Below are 23,093 nucleotides of genomic sequence, written 5' to 3' on the forward strand. Positions count from 1 at the left end.
AAATGGACGGATGTTTTGAATTGGAAACGGCGTCATTGTTGTCCCTCTTATTTTGAAGAGTCCACCGGAAGCCCGGTGGCTATTTCCGCCGCGTACTTGACGATGATCCGCAATTTGTGAGCCAACGGGACAGACAAAAGACGCCCGGACCACCGCAAGAAGAAGTAGTAGAAGAAGAAGAAGAAGAAGAAGAAAGCTTCTCGCAGGTGGGTTGCTGCTTGTTTTTGATGACTTCCGTTGCTCTCGGTCGGAGTCTCCTCGCGTAGATGCGTCGTGACACGTGACAGCATCAAAACGTCGCAGCCCAAATCAGGCTGGGGACTCGTGTGCTGCCCTGTGACGTCACTATGGCGAAGAAACACCGACAGACTGCTCCTGCTGCAAAAGCAACAACAAAAAACTGCTCCTGATGCTGCAGATGCATGATAGCAATTGGCCCACATCGCGCCTCCAAGTGGACGTGAGCGGCATTGCACCAGACTGGCGAGAAACCACCCAAAAAAACAACAAAAACTGCTGATGGTTTGTTTTTGAGAGAAAACGTCATAAAAGTACGTCATGGTGTCGTTTTTCTGTTGAGCTCAAAACAAACATTTGAGGAAATCAAGTCATTGTTTCTCTGCGCCCTGCGATTGGCCGGCAACCGGTCGAGGGCGTCGTGACCCGCCTCCTGCGCGAGGTTAGTCGGGATATGCGGCGGCGCTCCCGTCACCCTCGTGAGGATAAGCGGCTAGAATTATGGAGAAATCTGCCGTCCTTCGGAATTGAAATAAGTTTGAGAAAAAGAGTGACAAGTAGCTGAGTTGAAGTTGAAGCTAATTGGGTCGGGTCGGGCCTGTCCGAGCAACCCCAGCGAAAGCCTTGAAAAAGGAAAAGAAAAAAGGTGGCCAAAAGTATTTTTGAAAATGGAAAATGGAACTTGTTTTGGTTCTGTCTGTTTTCTGTGTAGCTGGACTTCCCCCCGAGCGACATGTCCGCCGCCCCTCTGGTCCTGTTGGCGGTCCTCGGCCTGGCGCTGCCGACGGGCTGTCTGCCGTCCGGCGACGGCGACGACGGGGACCCGACCTCCGCCTTTTCGACGCGCTTGTATCGGACGCTGGCGAGCCGCAGCGACGACAACGTCTTGCTGGCCGCGGGGTGGGCGGGGCGCGGCCTGGTGGCGCTGCTCCGCGCCGCCAACGGGACGACGCGGGAGCAGCTGCGGGCGGCGCTCGGGTCGGACCCCCGAGACCTCCCGGGTGGGTCGGAAAAGCCGTTCATCGGGTCCGGAGCCCCAAAAGCACGAGCGAATATTTGCCGGGTCGCTTTGAATAAGAAAAGCAGCGCTTGCAGACGTTTGGGTCCGGCGTCGGGGTCGGAACTCCTCACGTTGCGCGTTGATGAATTTTTGGCAAATTCTGCCGTTGCGATCTCCAAGAGCGAAAAGTTGGGGAAGTCTTCGTCCCAAGAGAATTGCGCTCAGTCAGTCGTATATTCTTTATCCCCTGCGTAGAAGGACTAATATTAATGCTGTACCGATGAGCCGGCAGTGTTTCTGTCTTCTACTCTTCTCAGGTAGCCAAAGCGGGATACAGTGTGACTAAAATTATTGACAATTTGCTTTAATTGTCATTATGAGCCAATGTTTTATGGCCTGCCGATTTCACCGGCACCTCTCCTCCCCAGATCCGTCCCCGACGGCGACGAGCGTGCCGCCGGACGGCGCCGGCCTCAACCTGAAGGGGGGCTTGGCCTTGTTTGTTGACGGCGGCGCGCAGGTGTCGGCGTCGTACGCGGCTCTCGTGCAAAGTAAGTTCGGCGGCGTCATCAAGAGGGTCAGCTTCGCCGCGCCGCAGGATACCGCCGACGCCGTCAACGCCTGGGCCCGGCAGCAGACCAGCGATCGGGCTCGGGACCTGGTGGCCGGACTGGACCCCGGCACGCGGCTGCTACTTGCGACCGCCGCGTCCTACCAAGGTACCTACGAGTACACGTAGCGTGTGTAATATGCGGCGCATTTCAAACACGAATGAACTCACCGTGCTTGACGACAGGACGTATTTGCACCGACTCGGCTGCGTTAGTATTTTTTTTTTTTTTTTTTTTTCCCTTTCTTTCTACTGCTACTGCTACTGCCACTTTTGACCCACTAGTACACCGCGAGTACACTGCGGCACATCGGCAACGATACTTGGCGTGTCCGGTCGTGACCCGAGTACTGGACAAGCGAAATACATTTGGCGGCCACGCTTGATGTCAAAGTACCTGAACACGCAGGGCGTGCGGGAAATCCGTCCTCCAGGTGGCTTCAGTCAGGCGTTCAACGTCAGCGCCACTCAGGACGAGCGCTTCTACGTGGACAAGTACCACGTGGTCAGCGTGCCCATGATGTTCCGGGCCGACAAGTACTTCCTGGCGTACGACCGCTCGCTGAAGGCGGGCGTGCTGCGTCTCCCCATGGCGGACGGAGCGGACACCCTGGTGGTGCTGCCCGACGACGGCGTGGACCTCGGCGACGTGGAAGAGCACCTGACGCCGGAAAAGATCCGGGCCTGGATCGGGCAGCTCAAGAAGACGTGAGTGGCACGGTACTGCAGGAAAAGGAAACGAGTACAAGCTCAGACATGTCGGGGACTGGTGCAGCGGCAGGCAGCCATTTTAGACAAGTTTTGAGTGACTTGCGCCGCCTCCAAAATGTCGCTTCCCCGTTTGTGGACAGGAAGTTGGAGGTCCAGTTGCCGCGCTTCCTGTTGGACCGTTCCTACTCTCTGACGGACGTCCTGCGCACCCTGGGCGTCGCCCGGGCCTTCGGGGAGGACGCCGACCTGAGCGACGCGGGCCTTCCCGGAGGCGTTGCCGTGTCGGAGGTGAGCCCGGGCGGGCGCGCTCGTCGCCGCGTCGCGGGCTAACGCGTCGGCTCCGTCCGCAGGTTCTCCACAAAGCCTCGGTGTCGATGGACGAGAGCGGCGCGGGAGGCGGGGCCGCCCCCGTCTTCTCCAGTCCCCCCCCTCGACTGACCGTCAACCGACCGTTCCTCTTCGTGGTCTACCATCGGGCCGGCGCCGACCTGCTCCTGATGGGGCGAGTCCGCGACCCCACCAAGAAATAAGTCGCGCTCACCCGCTAAGGTTGAATCCGGGCGACCGGACTCCAAACGCAACTGCCGAAGCCTCTCAAAACGTCCCCCGTTCCATTCGTAGCGCGACCTCAACGATCGGCAGGCCAGTCTTACTCGCTGCTTGCTTAGTTGCGATCGCTCACAGGAATTCGATAAGAAACTCTCATGGAAGGCCAAACGAAGCAATTGGAGCAAAACTTGCTGCGGTGGTTCCTCTACTTACCAAATGAATTGTTTCCGCAATTTCTCAAAAGTAGAAGCGCGTTTGACATGTAAATGGCCTAATCCGTTCCAAGTCCCACCGACCCCACCAAAAGTAAGCATTCAAACATCGTGTAAAGAGGAACATAAATGATGTTCCTCTTTACCTTTGGCCTTGGGCACAGTGAAAGGCATCGCGGGGCGCGGGGGGAGGAGGCAAACCTTTGACAGCCGACACAAAACACGTGTACCGATGTAGGCGCGCGACTCCATTGCACGAACGTTTCTTGGGGTCGCTGGTAAAGAAAAAGGAAGAAACTTGCAAAAAAGTTGGACTTTACCGGCGTGCGCTAGCGTGGGAGTCGGTAACAGTCGAGTGTCCGAGGGAAACGCAAAGCATCATGGGTATACGTCGATGTCCTTCTAGCCTGGGAGGTAGCCAACGGGAGAGCGGCTCTCCAGATCCACGATGTTTACGTTTGGTGGAATTTGGAGGCTGCCCCTCTTTTATCCTTTTTGGAGCTTGAATTTCCTTCGTAACTGGAGACAATTTTTTTTCCGAGGATGCCAATCGTAAGCTGAATTTTCCGTTACTGGAGACGTTGGTAAGTAGAGATGCCACTGGAAGTCCAAAAATGTCATTTGCATCTTTGGCAAAAATTTTGGCCCCGTTCGAATTCGCCCCCCCCCCCCCCCCCACCTGCCAACAATTCCCATTTTCATGTGATTTTCCAAAAGTCTGCTCAAATGATCGGGAAATGGCCCTCGCATTCCTTGAAATGGGAACGCCGGCGCCATTCTCGCTTCCATCATGTTGGCGTCTGATGAAAGAGGCCACCAGGTCCAAATTGCGGATCGAGACCGCCGGCACGACGGAACCGATTGCCATCGTTCACTCCTTCCTTCCCAGCAAATGACAACAAAGACGCCACGCCCCCCCATTCCAGTGGCCCACGTGGGGACGATCCGGGCCCGGCGCTTCAGGTGGCCCATCTAGTTTGGAAGGGAAAACGTCGTCCACAAACCAAGAGCGTCAAGTCGCCTCCATTCAACCTTTGCGGGTCGCCGAGACGTCCCGCCGTTACGTAACAGAGAAGGCGGGGCGAGTGTCCACAAGGGCGGCGCCTGCGAGCGCTCAGCCTACTTACCTTTAGTCGCCACTTTATTAGGCACACTTACACCCCGCATGCGTCACCGTTGTTTAACGTCGTTCTCTGGAAAAAAAAAAAAAAAAAACGTAGTGTTCGCTCGATTGGTTAGGGTTAGGCCGTCGGCGCCACAATAAAGTTTTGGAATCCGGCGTCCGTGTGAATTTGTCCGCGCTACGATGCTCACGTCAAGCTAACCGGCCTATAAAAAGCCAATCACAGCGAACTCAGCACAAATACGCCCCCAGTGGCGGCGAACGGCATGACGGCTCCGTTCTCTAATCCTTCACGCATCCTCTCGGCTCTCACCTTTGACCTTTTTGCTGTCCATTAAAAATGAAAATCTCATTTTGATGAACGTTATCAGTCCTCGTGATGTTTTAATATTTTTATTTTTCAATTAGCTCGCTTCGCCAAGATGCGCCTGCTGGCCTTTGTTGTTTGCTTAAAAATCCTCCTTCTCGGGTTTCTCCCCTGAGTCACTTACGGAATCGATGCGCCATCAACGAGACAGTCGGAAGCACCCCCGAAAGGTTCACGAGGGCCCTGCAAAAAGATGAGCTGGACCCCCCCCCATGTGCTAAGGGTAGCGGCAGCGCGCACGGAGGTCGCGCGCTGTAAGACGAGAGGCGGCTGCTAAAAAAAGAAGTTGCGGGAAAGATCGGTGAGAATTCTTCTTCCGTTGCTTTATTGGTGTGCACGTCTCAAGGTCGAAGTTGACAAATGTGACGAGCGCACTTGTTGTTGTTTGTCGTGCGTGCAAAGCGGCTGAACTTTAGCTCCTGGAAACGCACGAAAACTTTGGCCCGTCCCGCTCGCCTCAGCGTGGTCATGGCGGCCCCGTCGGGACGGAAGGATTATTCCGCGGACGTCGACCGAGCTCGGCCAGTTGCGCCTGAGCAGCGAGGCCCCGCCCACTGCAGCTCGCCAACCCCCCCCCCCCCCCCCCCCACATGTGCGTACGACCGCCAAACTGGCAATCGTGCCAGCAACATCCCCGAAAAACCCGGTTTTTTTTCTGTTGTGCCTAAAACGGCCAGGAGAGGGCGTGACTGAAGGGGCGGGGCTTTCGGGGACGTAAAGGCGAGGTTTCCATTCGTGACCATTTTGAAAGGCCGTTCCTTTTCTTTGTATTGATTACATTTTTTGTTTTGTTTTTGTGTGTGTGCGGAGGGGTGGGGGGGTGGGGGCATCACGCATTCTTGGCATTTGCATTGCAATGATATGATTTGAGATGCAAACGTCTGGAGCTGCGCGCTTGCTCACAGAAAGAATGAAACTCCTTTTCCAAGGTTTCATCTCGGTTAAGATGAGGCTCCGGCCTCCGGCCTTCGGGATCGTTTTGTTTTACTTTTGAAACACACGCGAAAAGCTCGCCCGACAGTCGCGCCCTGATAGGCTGCCGCCCTCTTCTGGTGTGTGCGCGACTTGCAGAAAAACTTTCGAGGGCACCGTCGGCCGCTTCACTTCCGGCGCCGGGAAGAAGATGTTGGCTCTTCGCACGTGGGACGGCACTTTGGTCCACGTCGCGCCGGAGCTACCAGAGTAGGTTCCAACCCCCTCGGCCGCGATCTTCTCCTTGACGTAAACCGGAGGTCAAAGGTCACGTGAGCATCCGTTTTCTGCGCGTCGGTCAGGAAGGAGGAGCCCCTGTTCCGAGCCATCCGAGCGGGAGACGCGGGCCGCCTGAAGGTTCTGCTGGCGTCTCCCGAAACCAACTTGACGCAGCCCGGCGAGCCGGGCTGGCTTCCCGTCCACCAGGCGGCATTTTACGGCCGGGAGGCGTGCCTCGGGGGTCCTTCTGTCAGGTGACCGCCGCGCGACCTCACGCGCATAACGTAGCACGGCGGGGCTGGACTCGATAGAAACGAACCGAAGAGACGAGTGGGCACGACTTGACCCATTGGTTAAAATTGGGGGGGGGGGGGGGGGCGACGAAGACAAAAACTTAACGAGCCGACTCGGGAGACGAGAAAAAGGCACGTTGGGGAAGAAAAAAAAAAAAAAGAAAGATGACGCGGAACAAAACACAAAGTCAAAAGGTAAAAGGTTGTGGTCAGATTCCCAGAAGAGTGGGCCGCCCCCCGCCCGCGTTTGCTCTTGTTGCAGTCGGCGACCTTTTCGGAAGCGAAAGCTCCTTCTTGGTGACTGGCCGATGAAGGCAAAGTTAGAAATGTCGCCGAGTTTCAAAATCACTCAGATGACCTTTACGTGAGGGGTGTCGTCATGACGAGTTCTGAACGGCGTTCGGGTGCGCGAGGGTGGCGACTCGTCAACTCGTGTCGCTCGACGTCGGCCGCGAGAGATGAAACTCGGACGTGAATCAACTGCACTTAGCGTCCGTTAGGTCAGCCAAAGAGAAAGTCGCAGAAAAAGGTCAGGCAGAGTCGCTTCCTTCCACTGCCTGAAAGCGGTGACTTCTTTCCGTCCCAGCTAATATCGGACAATTCAGAGCCGGGGGGAGGGGGTAGAATCGCAAATACCGGACAGCACCAAATGCACCAACGCAAAAAAGCCGTCAAGTGGCAGGACGGACTCGCTCGGGTATTGCTTTCCTCGAGGCTTTAACCTCTGCCCGGGCTTTGATTTTTTTTTTTTTTTAATCACGTTCATCATAAACATGAAGTCAGCAGCTTGGAAAACGACAATATCCAGAAACATGTACGTATGTATGTCAAGACAATACCGCAAGCTAGCATGCTAACCAGCGGACACGTACTCTGCTGCGCGCTCAGCCCAGCCGGGGACGCTCAACGAGCGCAGCCGGCGCGGCGAGACCCCGCTGCTGCGATGCGCCCAACTTCTGCTGGAGAGAGCGGCGTCGATCCCGACGCGGCCGACCGGGATGGCGAGACTCCGCTGTACAAAGGTGACCTTCGGCGACCGCCGTCCGGTCACGCGCAGGTTTCATCCGGCCAACCGTCCGCGGTCCCGCCCGCAGCCTGCGAGAGGGACAACCCGGCGCTGGCGGCGCTCTTGCTCGGTCACGGAGCGGCGGTCGACGCCGAAGGCTTCCACGAGACCGCGGGCCGCGGCGACCTGGAGATCTGCCAGATGCTCCTGAAAGCCGGAGGCCAACACGGCCCCAAAGACGATTACGGCGTCACGCCGTTGTTCGCCGCGGCTCAGGGCGGACAAGTGGCTACTCTGCGTCTCCTGGTCAGACACGGTAAGTCGCTCCGACGACGGCGCAGCCCCGTACCCGCCTTTACCCTTTGACCCCGGGCCACAGGCGCCGACGCCAACTGTCGAGCCGCAGACGGGGCGACGGCTCTCCACGAAGCCGCGAAAAACGGGCACGCCGACGTCGTGGAGTTCCTCCTTTCCCAGAAAGCGGACGCTAACCTCTCCGGAAAAGCGGGACTGCTGCCACTGCACAACGCCGCCCGCAAAGGAGCCAGAAGATGGCGCCGGCCGGTCCGCGAGCTGCAAAGTGTCGAGTGCACGTCCGAACTTCCCGTTTCCTTTCCCAGCATCGTGTCCATGTTGATTCCGGCCACCGGCAAGGCAAGAGTCCGCCGCGCCGGCATCAGTCCGCTCCACGTGGCCGCCGAGCACGACCGCGGCGACGTCCTGGAGACGCTGATCCGGGCCGGTTTCGACGTCAACGCCCAGCTGTGCGAAGAGCGCTCCAGGCTGTACGAGGACCGGCGCAGCACGGCGCTCTACTGGGCCGCGGTCAACGGCAACGCGGACAACGTCCGGGCGCTGCTGGACGCCGGCGCCGATCCCAACCTGGACGCGTTCGGGCCGCTCCTGGCGGCGGCTCGGCAAGGCTGCGTCGAGAGCGTCGCGCTGTTGGTGGAGCGCGGCGCCGACGTCAACGCCCGCATCGCCGCCTGCCCCGCCATCTTTATGTTCTCCATGAAGTACCTGCCCACGTTCAAGTACCTGCTGGACAACGGAGGGGACGCCCTGTCCTGCTTCGACTGCGTGTACGGGAACGGCCCCGCACCCGCCGCTCCGAAGCGGGGGCTCGCACCCGGGCCGCCTGGACCCCCCCGAGGCGGGGGTGACGCGCAGCGTTCAGGTGAAAATCCCGTCGCGGCGCTCCGTCAACTTGCAAATTTTGCCGCTCGTGCCAAGCGAGAAAGATTCGCGTCACGCGTCAAGCTTTCCACCACACTTTTGAGGCCAATTAGCGACGCGAGAAGTCGAGGGAATCTTCACATATTTGCTTCTACAATCTTTGCTTTTATTTTAGTCTCCTGCTTTGCCGACTGGGCTTTTCGCTGACTGTCACCTTGTGGTACTTGGTCAGCTGAAACGGGACTCCAACAACCTGGATGAGAAAATCGGTGGTCACTTTGTCCCGTGGGCTCGTTCGTGAAGTCTGAACAAGGTCATCCTTGTGCCTCACGTTCTCGTCCTGACCGATCAGCCCACGTTTCATCAGACTTGTTCCCGAGTGGCCCAGGATTCGGTACTGGACCGGGTCTCGGGTGCCAAAAAAAAAAAAAAAAAATGGAACGCGCAGAAAGGGACGACGTTTGCCATTATCTGATCATTGTGTGTTTGTGTGTGCCGCCAGTTCTGCGAAATGATCTCGGCCCCCGGCGTCAGCCGCTGGGCGGGGCCCGTCGTCGACGTGCTGCTGGACTACGTGGGTCACGTGCGCGTCTGCTCTCGCCTGCTGGACCACTTGGACTCTTTCGACGGCTGGAGCGCCATTAAAGACGAAGCCAGTGGGTGAATACGCCGGCGTGGCGCTTTCGCCGTGCCGTCGAGGTTTCCCACTGACATTTTTAGGTTTTTTTTAGTCCTCTTCGCAGCGTTGCCGAGGCGGCTGCTGCAACTGTGCCGCGTCCGCGTCGTGCAGGCGGCGGGACGGCGGCGCTTGGACGGCCTGCCGCTCCCCGCGGGCCTCGTCCGCTTCCTGCAGCACCGGGAAGCTGCGGGGGATTTCTGAGCGCGGTTCCGATCGGGGCGCCGAGCGGGTCATCTCGGCCGCTTTGGCGTCGAGTAGAAAGAGAGAGAAGACCTTTGCAATGCGCTACTCAGGATCCCAAGTTAACTTTGCGTCAGTGTTGTGGTCGCTTCAGTAGTCGGTCCCTGGCAGAGGGACGGGGGGAGGCAGCGAGGCTCATGCCAAATATTGCAGTCGACTTACTCAAAAGTTGTCCTCCATAACATTAAGCAAGTGTTTACGCCACTGATCTTAAAAAAAAAAAAAAAAAGACTGGATGGCGCATGCACATCAAGCAGTACGTCGATTGGTTGAAGCCAGTTGGCCGCCATCTTGGTACTCCCAAAATGTTCTTGCTTTACAGGTTGGATTATGGCCTGGCTTTTCTCAAAGTTTGGCATGTAGAATTCAAATTGGTTGTGCGAGCTTGACGTTTTTTCAGTTCTGGTAACATGAAGGATTTTTAATTCGACTTGGTAAGCCAAAAAAGGCGAAGTGCAAAAGACATACAATACCGTGACTAGCAAGAAAGCTTGCATTTTACCTGGAGCCCGATTTCCGTGACGTTAACTTTTCCCAAAATATGCTGTGAAGCGCTGTCATCATAACGTAGCAAAAAAAAAAAAAAAAATCAAGCATGTTTTGTCATAAAAATCATTCAATTTTAAGTCAGTCATTTAAATATATATTTGGAAATAAGGACTCGCAATGGGAAAATAAAAGCAAGGTTCATTTGTTGTCTCTGCGACGTCCAATTTCACACAGAAAATGTAAACTCGTTTCCTCTCATTTGAAAATCGAATTCAATTGACAGAGTTCTGTATTATGAAATTAACCAAATTTCACAGGAAATGTGTTTTCTTGCTTATCCACTGATGAAGTTTGGGAAAATACTGACATCGCTTTTTGGGCGAAAAACCATCAACAGTGAACAACAACAACCACAAACAAAACTTTGTTCAAGTGAATTCAGCTCATCAGAAAATAAAAAAAATCCTTTACAAACAAACTTTTACAGTGTCAAAGGAAATCTTTCTAACTTACCTGTGGAATGTTTTCTGACAGCCGCGCCCCCAAACTGGTGATTAACGCACAGGTCGCCATCAAGATCAAGATGGCGGACGTCGACTTCACTTTTGGTGACCAATCAGGCATCCGGTCTTTTTTTTTTTTGTTTTGTTTTTTTAGATCAGCGGCCTCCGCCCAGCCTCGTCGTCACGTGACCTTGTTGCGGCGTTCCATTGGCGAGCTGGGCTGTGACGTCACACGCGCTCCCTTTGTCAAAGGCGCCCGATGCGGAAGTCGTCGTCCGTCAAGATTGCGGGAAATACTCAAGTAAAAGTATGCTGCATCAAATCTACAATTGATCCAAAACGCTACTTGAGTCGCTTGTCACACAATCAGTGGACCTCGACTCCTTGGTCATGTTTTCAATACACGCAATCAAAGAAAGAAAGATAAATACAAGTCAAGAATAAATCCAGTGAAGCAATTTCGACAATCTCGTGCATGTGCCCCCCCCCCCAAAAAAAAAAATAGTCCGCCAGCGCATTTTTCATGCTTCGACTTGCGAGTGCAAACCTTTTTTCATCGCTACCTCGAAAAGGAGGCTGACAAAAAGGAAGCTGCCACAATCAAAGGCTTGAACTAGTTCACTGTGTGATCTCACATAACATGCATGAATTATGGAAAGAAATGGACTTTCCCCTCAATATTCTCTTTTCTGGGCACTTACCTGGAATACTACTGCTGAACCGACAAGCCCGAGAGGGCTCGCGTGTCTTACGCTGCCCCCGGGTGGCCGAGGTCCGTGCGCGACAATTGAAGGAGAAAGTCTGACAAAAGCGTCTCACGGGTGCTTTTCTACATTTACAAATGTTTTGTTTGGAGAGGCTTGAACACGACAAGACTTTTGCTCATTTCAAGGTTGCCCTCCCCGTCGTCTCTGTGGGAGTTCTCTTCACAGGAAGTGACATCGTCACAATAAACACATTCCTGCTCAAATACAAACTTCCTGTTTGGAGAACCCCATGTTCTTTTTGATCTTTCCAAAATATACAAACGGCGTTTTTGTGTTTGCGGTTTATTTCGCAAAAGAAGTTCCTTTGCGTTTATTGTCAAGTCGACGCGAAAAGAAGGAAAGGCGGCGGCCTGACGCGTCCTTCAGCCGGAGGGCTTCCGGCGGCTTCTGCGGCGATATTCGGGAAGATGGCGGACGATCCACGCCGCCGGCGCCAGCATGGCCACCGCGAACGCGGACAGGACCAAAAAACTTTGCTGTCAGAGGACAAAAAAAAAAACCAAAAAACATAAACAAGCGTTTTTTTTTTTTTTTTTTCCCCACCCCAATTTCAACAGCAAAGTGAAGCGTTGAACATTTGATGACATTTCGGAGACCTTAAAAAAAAAAAAAAAAAAAAAAAGCTCCAAAAAGTCATCAAAAGGTCGGCGTGGACCTGTCAAAGTATGAAAAGGGATATTTTGGCCTCGCTAAAGCTTTTCCACCCCCGCCGCCGACCGCAAGGTTCTCACCGCGGCTCCGATGCGCTGCCTGGGAGGTTTGGCGTGCACGAAGGCCACGCCCGACTTGGCCGGGACCCGCGAGGCCAACTTCTTCATCGCCGTGGTGACGCCGGCCAGCGCTCGATCCGGAATGAGCTCGTCTCCGCTCGCGTACAAGCCGAGGGGGCGGGAGGAGCGGGGGTGGGCTTCAGCGTCAACAGAGGAGCTGATTACATTTTGTCCAGACATGAAAGGACTTTTGACGCGATGGAAAGACGCTTGACGCAAAACACGCGGCGCTGCGGCCACTTCCTCTCTCGTTCCATGAAAAAATTATTTTGTGGGAGGCTTTCTGGACGCCGCCGTTTCGCTTCCCGGTCGTGTGACGCGCCCGAAAAACGAGACCGGTCCAGGACCTCCCGGCGGTGGACGCTCTTTATTGGTCGTTCAAAAGGAAAAAGCAAGCGCAGATGAGAAAGAAAACCAGGCAGCCTGGGGGGGGGGTCGGAAGGTCAGAGGGCGTCAGGCGCAGTGGAAGCGGTCGTCCGCTCGTCTCCTTTTGCGACTTTGCTGCCGCTCGAAGAACTGACGGATGTCGGCGGAGGTCACGACCTGCCACGCGGAAAAGGCGCCAGTCACGTGACCGCCTTCAGACGACAAATTCGGCCACCGGTGAAAGCCCCGCCAAATGGCACTTTTCTCTCTCTCAATAAAGCACCTCCATTCACTTCAACTTAGTTCCTTGGCGCCAACATACTGCTTGCGCGGAAACGGCCCAGTAAGTTTCCCGACGCGCCGGCCGCTCGCTGAGTCGGGACCGGGCTCGGGCTCACCTTCCCTTCGGCGACGAATCCCTGCAGGAAGTCCTTCAGCTCGCTCTTCATGTCGTTGTACCCTGACAGGAAGTAGCGTCTCGTGAGCGCCTGCGCCTGCGCCGCCCGCCGACGTTTTCGGGCTTTACCGTGGATGATCTCCAGCTGCTGCACGCGGCTCAGGTTGTCCAGCGCCGACATGAGGGGGTCGTGACCCGGAGCGCCGCCCTCTTCGCTCCGGCCTTTCTTCTCGTACGCCAGGACCGTGTCCGACTCGTCCGGCAGGAAGGAGAGACCCGCCGCCGCCAGACTGGCCTGAACGGACGGACGAACGCGTCAGCGGGCTGGCGCCGTCGACGGGGAGGCGGGCGGCTCCCACCTGACAGGCGTCGCAGCGGCACAGCCGGGAGCGCCACCCCGGAGGCCAAAAGACCGCTCCGGACCCGGGCCGCTCGGCGCCGGCGTTCTGAAGCGCTTCCAGTCCGCAGCCGGGCTTCGCTTCCGCTTCCTCCGGGCAAACTCGCTTACGGCTGGGCTCCGTCGCGCCGTCAGTCTGTAGGGGGCGCCCGCGACCCTCCGTTAACGCGTTGCCTGACAACGTTTGTCTCGGTTTGCAAAACTCAAGCTGCGGTGACACGCGGACGCTTTGGATCGGTCCTTTTGCCTCGGAGATGAAAAGATTTTGCAGTCCGAGTCGCGCCAGAATGATGAGCGACGGCAAACTACGCTTATGTGACGAGCCTCCCTCCTTATTTGCACTTCAAACACGAACAACGTCTGCCGAGAGGACGTTACCTCGTCGGCGGTCGTCTCCTTCGCCGCGTCCGACTCCACCGCGGCGCCCGGGACCGGATCGGAGGCGGGCGGGTCCGTCAAATCCCGGAGGACGTTCTCGCGGCGCTTACCTGCCAGGCGAGCGGCGTAGCGCCACAGGAAGGCGTGCGTGTTCATGCAGGCCTCGCAGATCATCTCCCACGACTCCACATGGTCGGGGACGTCGCAGCCCAGGTGCTGAACACGTCGGCACGCACACACGGGAGTTAGTCGGGGGGGGGCGGCGTCCCTTAAGCGCGTCGACCACGCCTCACCCGGCCGTGCAGCCAATCCTCGCACAGCACGCACTGAATCATTTCATCGTCCTCCTGATGATGCACAACGTCAGCTGAGCTCCACCCACCCGATCCGATCCGAGCGCGTCAAGAGCCTCACCTGGTCTTCCGGGTCGGGGTACGGCCGGCGGCAGGTGCAGTACTCCCCGAAGAAGTTGTGACTGTACTTGTTCAGGCCGTTGACGTCGTCCTTGGCCTGGCTCACAAAAACACAAAGGTGGCCTTCCGAGAACGTCCGGCGCTCGGACTTGCCCGGTTCCGCTCCCACTAACGTTTTGGTGAAAGCGATTTCTGTCTTTCTTTCTTTTTTTTTGAGAAATTCCACAAAGTCACGTCGCCAAAGCGAAGGAAAAAATGACTCACGTGAAAGAGCTTGCACGGCGCGTCGGCAAACTTCCCGTTCCCGCAGTCGCAGCGAAAGTTCCTGAAGAGGACACGGAGACGGACTTGAGTGACGGACTCCGACCGGCTGACGTGGAGGTCGGAGGTCGTCGCGGTCACCTCTTGGTGTAGAGCTCAAACAGCTGGTGGCCTTCGTGACACTTGTAGGAACAGGCCAGACACACGCCGGCCGCTTGGCCTCCTTTGGGCGTGCACGTGTTGCAGGCGTACAACGCCTGACGCTTCACGTAACCCTGCGAGCACGCACGCACGCACGCACGCACGCACGCCACTTGTCATCCATCCCGTCTTCGGACAAAGCGCAACGGAGCCCGACGCCTACCGATGCAAAAACCGCCAGACTTTTTCCCCGCAAAGACGTTGGACGCCGGCCCAAAAACGATTTCAGGCGCACGTTCAAAAGAAGCCAAGCGAGGCGCTCACCTGCGGATACGAGCAGCGCTCCGAATCGCTTCCGGCCAGCACGGCCGACGCTTCTTCTTGCAGCTGCTCGTCCTCCTGCACGACGTCCGCCAGCGACACCGTCGCCTCCTCGCACATCTTCGCCGACGGCCAAGGTTCGCCTTTGAGTGGCGGACGAAAGCCGCGCGAGGACGGAAGCGGGAGACCGGATTGGGAAAAAAAAAAAAAAAAAATGCTCACCGCACGGGCAAGGGTGCAAAACCGCTCCCATCGTCCAACGCCCGCAACTTTGACAGTTGTGTACAAACAGGCCATCGGAGCCTGACGTGATCGCTTTCGTCATTTCAAAAACAACAAAAAAACTGTCGGATAAATCTGCAAAAAGCTCCCATTGGTTTGCTGAGTTTATTTAGTTATTTGAACAGAAACGCAATAACCTGTTGATTCTACAACTTTTTCTTGTGGAACAACACACATATTCCCACATTCATTGAAGAATTTCATTCATTTCAATGCAATTCTAATTGTCATCAATTATTTTCTCCGTCTATTCTTGGTTGGGGTCATTGCCCCCCCCGTATAAATAGCATGAATTGTTTTTTTTAAAAATGTATTCCCCCAAATGTTGTCACCCACCCCCCGAAAAACCAAAACCGAAATCCCACAGGGGTCGGGCCCCTGGTTGGGATTTCTCTCCCCCGTTTTTGTTTTTTTTTTTCAAATATTGTTGTTTTTGTTTTTGCTTTTGGTTTGATCTTTTCGATTCTTTGCTTAAGTAGATGAAGACTGGGAAAATAAGAAGGTGTTTGCGCATTGCCGTCGTTGTGTTTTCACACCCATGCACGCAGACGATAGATAAACTCGTTGAAGCCTTTTCAAAGTGCCAAAACGAAGAGGGTCGAAAGGCCAAAAAGTGGAAATCGAAAGAAGCGTGCAAGAAAGCGAGCGAGCCGCGCAACCTTCCGTCCTTCCGTCGTGCGTGCTACTTAGTTTAGCTTCCCGACGAGACGCTCGTGCGCCAAAGTCCGCCGAAGACGGAGCGATTCGAAGTCAACGCTGACGTGAAAACGTCTTACCGATGGGCGTGCGTCGTTCCGAATTGAAGGTTCGACGAGTCTGCGTCCAGCGAGCTTCGGCCGTCCGACTTGCTGCCTTGCTAGCTCACGTAAAGCGCGCACGTCAATCCGCCAACATTGAGGCGCTTTCATACGTCAGCACGTCCGCCATATTGGATGTGCCAGCTCTGCATCGGAAATAGGCACCGACATCCGAAAGCACGTTCAAATAAGCGCATCGTAAACATTCCAGTCGTGACTAACAATGGCTTGACCGTAAGGATGACGTCTCCCCAACATCCGGTTTACTTCTCCATGTTTATATGGCGCAATATTCGGATTGGCAGAAAGTTTCCGTACGGGACGCGCCTTGCTCCAATAGTATTGGCTCCCGGACACGCGCCGCTGCACTGCGATTGGCTGATGTATCACGGGAGAACACGCCCTACGCCCGACTTCTTCCAGGCTGGCCAAGGACGTCATGTAAATGTGGCGGCGTCAATGTTGCTCACTAACCCCAATATTGACCTTCGCCCCATCCTAGACCCCCTTAAACCGCAAACATAGCCATAAAACCAACCTCTACAAACGTGTGTTATGTATTTGGATTTGACTATCTACGTAGCGACGCAGGAGCCAATCGTGTAGCAGCAGGGCGTGTCACGCCCGGAAGTGAAGTGGAGCGGAAGTCCGACTCGGGCGGAGTTTCCAGGTCACAACTTAGCACGTTTTTAATACAAAGCGTGTCATTTCTAGAACATAAGCGCTCCGCACAATAACTCCCAAGTGTAACTTACGCATTCATTTGACAATCTGCAGCACATTGATTGTGATGGCGGCCTCCTCACTCTCGGCGGAGCTGAAATTTCGGGACGGACGAGCTGACAAAGTTGAGAAAATGAAGGTGCCGGTGGAGAACACGTTGACGTCTCTGATGGCGGGACTTCGCAAAGTCGCTCAGGGCCTCTCGCCCTTGCTCAACGAGCTCGTGGAGAAGGAAAAAGTCGCCGGAGGAGACGTCCCGCTTGGTCTGTCGTTTTCCCCGCAAATTCGCCACATTCAACTTCACGTTTGTGCGTCGCCACCAGCGCAACAACAACAAAAACAGGCTCCTAAGAATTGAGCATTCGGGGAATCATTATTGACGTAGTCAGTGATGCGGGGGCAGAAGAAGAAGCGCTTCGGGCAGGGAGGACGCGTGGATGACAATAACAAGCGTTCAGCAACGGATCGACAACTGTTTGGATCAGCGCTGAATTGTTCAACACCCAATTCTCAGCAAAGCTTTTTCTTGAAAATAAGACCTTAACAAATGTATGCGTGGACTTTGAAAACCAGACCAGACCAGACCATTTTTGTCAATTTTCTGAAAACAAGCCAGGAACTGAATGGTCAAGGATTTATACGTATCTGTCAATTTGATGACGGAGGGAAGAATTTGAATTCTGAAAACATCGACCAATTAATTGCCGATTAAAAATAATCTTGAGCTGCCGCCCTAAGCATAATTGTATAGAAGGCCGACGTGACCCCGTTGGCCCGTGTGACAAGTTGTTCCTGTGCTGCAGATGTCGACGACGACGAAGACGAAAAACCGCCAGACCGGGATCGTCTTCATCCGCCCGCTAAGAGAGCCAAAAGGTGAAAGTCCAGCCGGGGCCTGCTGGTCTTCCTCGTCCGTCGGTTCAATTGTTCCACACGTTGTTACTGTTGTTTTAAGTGGCAGCGATCCTCGCCTGTTGATTTCTCCTCATGATTGTGCGATGTTGACGTTGTAACGTTGAACACAGAAGATCATCAAATAAAATCACGTCATTATGTAACCGTGGTAACGTTCCGACGTTGCATGTGGCGCAAAGTTACATTGATTTGAGTTGAAGCACAAAAGAAAACACATTTCAGGTCAATTGTCTACATTCAAAATCATTTTGACGGTGTCTTAATTTCAAAAATGTTTTTTTTTTTTTTCTTTTCTTTTGGTTGAGCTCGATCGCGACAAATCGAGTGTCGACACTCAAGGCAGTGGGCTCCCGACCCGTTCCTTGTTTCGCATTCTCCGTAACCTGGACTCGATTTCTTGGTTGGTGTCGCGATCAAACAAGATCGAGAATAGGTCGGTCGCGTGACGGTGACGTCACCGAAGCAGCAGCCAGCAATGGCGACCGCGATTTAGCGAGTGGGCGGAAGCGGCCTGCGACGGCTCTCGTTGCGGTTCGAAACCCCACCCACGACGGAAGGAAACGCGACCCGGGTTAGCGCGGCTAGCTTAGCCCACAGTTTGAGCGAGAGCCGAACTTGAGACGACGCCGGACGGTAAGACGCGATTTCCTTGTTGCCCGCTTAGCTTAGCTTAGCTCGCCGTTAGCTCGACGACGACAACGACACCGATTGAAGCGAATTGGGTCTTGGGACCCGGACGAGCAAGAGGGGCTTCTTTCTCAAAGCTCCCCGACGAATGGCGGTCGGAAAGATTAGTTGGACTCGGGTTGCCATAGAAACGACCTGCGGAAAGGCTTCCGGCTCCGATTCGGTTCGAGGTGGTGGAGCCAGTTGCCCAAAGCAAGTTTCATGGAGCTGCTTGCCACCCATTTAAAGGATCTCGTCGAAGTCCGAACGAAGGGACTTGAACCACACATGGAACAATAAATAATAATCATAGTGACAAGTCGAAATTGGACCAGAACTGCACAAAAGACAAATCATGATGAACCATTCATTCATTACAGCGCCCCCCCCCTAACCACTATTTCATTTGATTCAAATGCGACTCATACTTAAATGTAAAGTGACATTTATTATTATTATTATTATTTTTTGCTCCTTCTTTTGCTTCAGCTCAATGGCCGCCGCCGCCGCCGCTCCTTGTGGTGTCTGCGTCTTGGCCACCTGGGGGCAGTATCGCACGGAGACACAAAGAAGACTTTCACAAGCGTCTCACTAAGCTGTGCTAATGGTTGCTCTCCGCAGAGGATAAAGACCATATGCCTGTGAGTAGACAGATATTTTCTGTCTTCAAATATCTGTTGCTTTCAGCCTGGGGTGTCAAACTTTCAAATGGGTACGAGCAGGATATCTGTGGCTTTAGAAGCTACAGGTAAGATCCTTTTTCAGGGTCGGTTCCTGCTATTTCCTTGCGCGTAGTCTAGCCAAATAGTAGTCGAAGAAATGAAATGAAATGCCCCCAACTGGACAGCAAAGTTTCCCTTTTGACGAGAAATGCCTTACTTGAACCGGGATCCCTCCCCGCGGCTCGGCTTTTTAGCGGTTGTACGCCAACAACCGAGTGGAGCTTTCGCGAGACGTTCTCGTTGTGAAAATTCTTTCAATTCTCTTCCCGTCCTCTCGTCAAGCGCGACCGACATGGAGTCGAAACGGGACGCGTCCGAAGACGACAGTCGGAGCCGGCGGTCGCTCGGGAGCGCCAAGAGTCGGGCGTCCTGCGCCAAAAAGCAGAACCGCTACGGGAACGTCCGGGACTTCTCCAAAGGCCGAGACTACGCCACGGATCCGGACCGGGCGTCGGACGGCGAGGGCACGTGTTACTCGGACGAGTACGACGACGACGACGACGAGTCGGAGCGCTCGCTCTCGCCCTACGCCGGGGATCGTACGCCGCCGCCGCCCGTACGCGCCGGCCCCGTTTCCAGCGCTTCGCCCTACGACACGGGTTGGTTGACAAGACGGTTTACGATGCCAGAGCGAGTTCGTAAGGAAACGCATTTTCTTCGGTCCGACTGCATTTTGCACTTGGCGTCGAAAAGTTCTGTTAATATTTTGCGTCATCTCGGAAACAACTCGGTTCTTTGCCCAAAATGTACTCGACAGGGAAAGAAGCAGCCTTGATCTTGCTTCTCCCAGAAGAAATTTGAAGTACGCCCGCATTGCCTCCCAACCCGAACGTCCTCCATCAGCGATCACTGCGGCGCTTTTGTGCGGCTTTCGGTCTTTCAGACGCGTCTTTTTTCTTTTGTCCTTTTCTCACCTTCCCGCTCTTGTGCGGTTCCGCCTCCCGCCGGACTCGGATGAGTTTCTTTTCCCGTCGCCGTTTTCAGGAATTATCGCATCTCTGTGTGGACTTTGCTCTCGACCTGAGCCCAATCCACACCGTATATTTATTTGATCAGGTTCAGAGAAGCGGGTTCGGGCCCGGCCCCCCCTGGCGCCAAGGGGGGCCCGCGGCCGGGCGACGCGCTCGCGTAGCAAGGAGTCCCTCCCCCCCAAAGACTTGGACCCCCTGACCAGGCAAATGCTGTCGGGCCGCCTGCTGAAGATCAACGAGCTGCGCAACGTTCACGCCGAGCTGCAGCTGCGGATCGCCGAGCTGCAGAAAGAGAACCGCGTTCTCAAGCAGGTACCGAGAAAAGCAAGTTCCGGCCGGGCCTTCCGCGCTGGCGTGGCCGGAGAGCCGACGAAACAGAAAACGTTCGCTCGGGTAGGAAAGAGAGCAAACGTGGAAGATTTCTGTCGGCTTCTCCCGCCTCGCCAGCCGCGATGCGCCGAGCGGAAGGAGAATCGGAAACCGTCGCGCGTCCCGACTTTGAACCACTTTTTGCGGCGGCTTCAGCTTCAGACGCGCCAGGAGAAGGCGCTGCAGAACTACACGGACGCCGAGAGCAAAATCTCCCAGATGCTGTCGTGCCACGCCAACGAGACGCACGTCCTGCGCGAGCGGCTGCGCCGCGCCCGCGAGCGGGAACGCGCCGCCGAGCGCCGGCTGAAGGAGAAGGACGAGCAGCTGCTGAGGAGCCGCAACGCCGCCAACCGCATGAAGAAGCTGCTGGAGCAGCGGCAGGTGGGGGCTCGCCAGGAGCTCGGCTGCCAGTTGGACCAGGAGAGGGGGCGGGCCCGCGAGGCCCAGCTCAAAGTCAAGGTAGGAACGGCACGTGAGTGAAGTTCTCATGTTGATGGGGGGGGGTGCGTGGTGACGACACCCCCCCCCCCAACCCCGCCTCTCGCGGCCGCCGCCGCAGGAGCTGGAGAGGAACTTGGAGCTGAGCGCCGGCAGCCACCAGAGGCAACTGGCGGCCGAGAGGAGGAAGACGTTGAGCGCGCAGGACGACGTGAAGACTCTGCAGAAGGAGTTGGAGGCGCTGGCCAATAAACTCAGGGTAGGTCGAAAATTTGGACTTGATTTCAGTACCGCAAAAGAGGCCCCGTAGCTCAGTGGTTAGAGCACTGGTTTGGTAAACCAGGGGTTGTGGGTTCGTATCCCGCTGGGGCCTCCACTCCCTGAGAAGGGTCGCGTCAGGAAGGGCATCCGGCGTAAAAAAATTGTGCCAAACACGTACGCGCGTTCATCTGAGATGACACGCTGTGGCGACCGACCCCGAAAGGGACAAGCCGAAAGAAATGACATTTCAGTACCGCAAAAGATTCTTTTCTTGCGTCGTCTTCTCATTTGGAGCGCTCATCCTCGAAAACCGACCGACCCTAAACTGAAAACGCCACTTTGATGCTTTTCACGTGATTCTAATCGATGTCCGTTTGTGGAATGCGCCATCGGCGCCAACCCCAACCCATTTGCACGCGACGCCCATCGGATGAATGGAGATCCGCGTTTCCGGCTACATAACAGCAACCGAGCGATGCGCTGCTCCACCTCGCCGTCGTTTTTTGGGAGAAGTCGGCGATCGGCCCCAAAAATCCCGACGGCCGCTGAAGCGTGGCTAGCGGCGGTGTCGTCTTCCTTTCCAGGAGAAAGAACGGGAATTGGAAATCAGGAACATTTACGCCCTCCGCATGGGAAAAGTCTCACCGAGGAAAGCCGCAGACGGCGACGCCAAATCCAGACGTGAGTCAAGGAGTCGGTTACGTTAAAAAAAAAAAAAACCAACAACAAAAAGCCACTCGCTGAATTGATTTTTGGTTGCCGGGTCAAGTCTTCAGCAGGACACACAGCAAGGCGGTGCAGACGCACGAGCGCAGCGGCAGCCCCGAGTTCCCGTCGCCGCCGCCCGCCTCGGTGGAGTACAGCGATCCGGCCCCCGACGGTTACCTGTCGCTCAAGGTGACGGCGCAGAGCGACAATGAGCTAACGTCGGCAAAGTGCTAATGCTAATGCTTTCTTCGCTCCGCAGCAAGCGGACGAGGCGGACGGCGCGGCCAAACCGGAACGGGACCAAAGGAAGGCGACGGGCCGCGACGCGTCCGGAGGCTCCGGGGAAGGAAAGCGGACGCCTGAGGAACGTCGACAAGACGCCTGCCGGGTCCGCGTATTCGCGGGCGGTAAGAAGAATTTACCATCCTCGACCGCTCACGGCCATCGCTCGAATAGTTTCCGAGTAGGGTGGGAAAAGGTCGAAGGTCGGGGCCGGCTTGTCTGCGAAATTCAGGTTTGTCAAGCAACGTAATGACAGGCGGGTCCTGTAGGTGGTGCCGCTGCATCACTTTGGATGCGCGAAAGATGAGGCAGCAAATCTTGACTCGTCACCGGGAAGAGAAACCAGAGCACGACGACGACGACGACTTCGAAAACGCTCAGAAAAGGTGGCGTCAACCGACGCGGCCCTTCGCTAGTTCAGTTGGACTTGGGCAAAAAAAAAAAAAAAAAAGTTTTTCACTGAGGTAGAAGAAAAACTCCCAAATTGGCATCAGTTGTTTCTCCGTTTAGCTCATGCGTCAGCGTACGTGAAGCTCAAATTTGGGCTTGTAAAATCTGCAAACTATTCAAGTCGCGCCTCCAAGAAAACAACCGCAAATCCTAAAGTGATGCAAAACGTTGCCTGAAGTCGATTCAGCGTGTTGTGATTTCCACTCAGACTCGCAGAAAGAAGACGACGACGGCGACGAGATGAGCAGCTTATTGACCAATCAAATGCGCGAGAGCGTCCCCGTCGCAGAGGAAGCGGACCGGCAGCGGAACCGCCGCGAGAGCGCCGGCGAGGCGCGTCGCAGGAAAGAGCAGCTGCTGGCCAAGATGCGCGAAATCGACCTTCAGAACCGGGACGCCAGGAGCCCCGTCTTCGTCGATTCGTCCGAGTCGCCCCCGCCGTCGTCGCCGGGCCGGCGGAGCCTGCGCTCCCTCAAGGCCGAAGACGACCCGCTTTTCCGAAGCGCCGCGCCCCCCTTCGGAATCCTCCGGCAAAGTACAGCCAGGGAGGACGGCGACCGCGCGCTCGAGGCCATTGGCGTCTTCAGCCTCAAGAGGGCCGAGGCGGAGGACAAGAACAAGAAGTCCACCCTCATGCGGCAGCTGTTCGGTTCTCTGGCGGCGCCGACGGGCGGCGACGAGACGCCGGGGGGCTCGCGGGCCGCGGGGCGCCTCGGCGCTCGCCACGTGGCGGCCGTCCGTCCCGCCGTCGCTTCCTTCGACGACGACATCGAGGAGCTCATCTTGTAGCGCTCGCTCGCATCTACTTTTTAGTTTCGCTTTTCTTTGTAGCGGTCGAGAATCGTATTTAAAAGAATTGTAAACATTTTGTTTGTCGTCGGACAACGGCGTCCCCGCCTCGTGAGCCAG

General features: G+C 55.6%; 4 protein-coding genes and 1 pseudogene across 5 annotated transcripts; 3 read left to right on the top strand and 2 right to left on the bottom strand.

Annotated features, from left to right (window-relative positions):
• The first annotated feature begins 91 nt into the window (after positions 1–91).
• LOC133496930 (protein Z-dependent protease inhibitor-like) lies at positions 92–4,598 on the top strand. Its single transcript, XM_061813045.1, has 6 exons — positions 92–206; positions 950–1,238; positions 1,666–1,956; positions 2,282–2,555; positions 2,699–2,846; positions 2,909–4,598. The coding sequence occupies exons 2-6, from the start codon at positions 971–973 to the stop codon at positions 3,086–3,088; spliced, it is 1,161 nt and encodes a 386-aa protein (XP_061669029.1). The 5' UTR covers positions 92–206; positions 950–970; the 3' UTR covers positions 3,089–4,598.
• Positions 4,599–5,277: 679 nt separating this feature from the next.
• Positions 5,278–9,598, top strand: LOC133496957 (ankyrin repeat and SOCS box protein 2-like; annotated as a pseudogene).
• A 1,295-nt stretch (positions 9,599–10,893) lies between these two features.
• LOC133496258 (cytochrome c oxidase subunit 8A, mitochondrial-like) lies at positions 10,894–12,251 on the bottom strand. Its single transcript, XM_061811604.1, has 2 exons — positions 11,885–12,251; positions 10,894–11,629 (listed from the first exon to the last, which is right to left on the bottom strand). The coding sequence occupies exons 1-2, from the start codon at positions 12,101–12,103 to the stop codon at positions 11,516–11,518; spliced, it is 333 nt and encodes a 110-aa protein (XP_061667588.1). The 5' UTR covers positions 12,104–12,251; the 3' UTR covers positions 10,894–11,515.
• A 24-nt stretch (positions 12,252–12,275) lies between these two features.
• LOC133496257 (putative E3 ubiquitin-protein ligase UBR7) lies at positions 12,276–16,563 on the bottom strand. The gene is made up of 12 exons (XM_061811603.1): positions 16,432–16,563; positions 15,656–15,822; positions 14,601–14,740; positions 14,277–14,410; positions 14,139–14,199; positions 13,876–13,971; positions 13,755–13,808; positions 13,462–13,677; positions 13,046–13,219; positions 12,816–12,981; positions 12,688–12,749; positions 12,276–12,466 (listed from the first exon to the last, which is right to left on the bottom strand). Exons 3-12 carry the CDS (start codon positions 14,715–14,717, stop codon positions 12,377–12,379), a joined length of 1,170 nt encoding a protein of 389 aa, XP_061667587.1. The 5' UTR covers positions 14,718–14,740; positions 15,656–15,822; positions 16,432–16,563; the 3' UTR covers positions 12,276–12,376.
• lca5 (lebercilin LCA5) lies at positions 16,522–23,062 on the top strand. Of its 2 annotated transcripts, none has more exons than XM_061811597.1 (11): positions 16,522–16,662; positions 17,203–17,947; positions 18,470–18,621; positions 18,985–19,301; positions 19,759–19,985; positions 20,199–20,504; positions 20,605–20,742; positions 21,329–21,425; positions 21,514–21,641; positions 21,712–21,859; positions 22,393–23,062. In XM_061811597.1, exons 4-11 carry the CDS (start codon positions 18,995–18,997, stop codon positions 22,971–22,973), a joined length of 1,932 nt encoding a protein of 643 aa, XP_061667581.1. In that variant the 5' UTR covers positions 16,522–16,662; positions 17,203–17,947; positions 18,470–18,621; positions 18,985–18,994; the 3' UTR covers positions 22,974–23,062. The 2 variants fall into 2 exon arrangements, with proteins under 2 accessions (XP_061667581.1, XP_061667582.1); XM_061811598.1 differs by having other exon boundaries at positions 17,203–17,275.
• Positions 23,063–23,093: the final 31 nt, after the last annotated feature.

The sequence above is a fragment of the Syngnathoides biaculeatus genome, chromosome 23, assembly GCF_019802595.1.
Source record: "Syngnathoides biaculeatus isolate LvHL_M chromosome 23, ASM1980259v1, whole genome shotgun sequence".
Classification (NCBI taxonomy): domain Eukaryota; kingdom Metazoa; phylum Chordata; class Actinopteri; order Syngnathiformes; family Syngnathidae; genus Syngnathoides; species Syngnathoides biaculeatus.

Coding starts and splice junctions, on each gene's coding strand:
- lca5 (XM_061811597.1), top strand. CDS start 18,995: ATGGAGTCGAAACGGGACGCGTCCGAAGACGACAGTCGGAGCCGGCGG. Junction 19,302..19,758: donor CGCTTCGCCCTACGACACGG/GTTGGTTGACAA, acceptor TTATTTGATCAG/GTTCAGAGAAGCGGGTTCGG. Junction 20,743..21,328: donor CGCTGGCCAATAAACTCAGG/GTAGGTCGAAAA, acceptor CTTCCTTTCCAG/GAGAAAGAACGGGAATTGGA.
- LOC133496930 (XM_061813045.1), top strand. CDS start 971: ATGTCCGCCGCCCCTCTGGTCCTGTTGGCGGTCCTCGGCCTGGCGCTG. Junction 1,957..2,281: donor GACCGCCGCGTCCTACCAAG/GTACCTACGAGT, acceptor TCCGTCCTCCAG/GTGGCTTCAGTCAGGCGTTC. Junction 2,847..2,908: donor GAGGCGTTGCCGTGTCGGAG/GTGAGCCCGGGC, acceptor CTCCGTCCGCAG/GTTCTCCACAAAGCCTCGGT.
- LOC133496258 (XM_061811604.1), bottom strand. CDS start 12,103: ATGTCTGGACAAAATGTAATCAGCTCCTCTGTTGACGCTGAAGCCCAC. Junction 11,630..11,884: donor GGCAGCGCATCGGAGCCGCG/GTGAGAACCTTG, acceptor GTCCTCTGACAG/CAAAGTTTTTTGGTCCTGTC.
- LOC133496257 (XM_061811603.1), bottom strand. CDS start 14,717: ATGTGCGAGGAGGCGACGGTGTCGCTGGCGGACGTCGTGCAGGAGGAC. Junction 14,411..14,600: donor AGCGCTGCTCGTATCCGCAG/GTGAGCGCCTCG, acceptor GCGTGCTCGCAG/GGTTACGTGAAGCGTCAGGC. Junction 13,678..13,754: donor AGGATTGGCTGCACGGCCGG/GTGAGGCGTGGT, acceptor CGACGTGTTCAG/CACCTGGGCTGCGACGTCCC.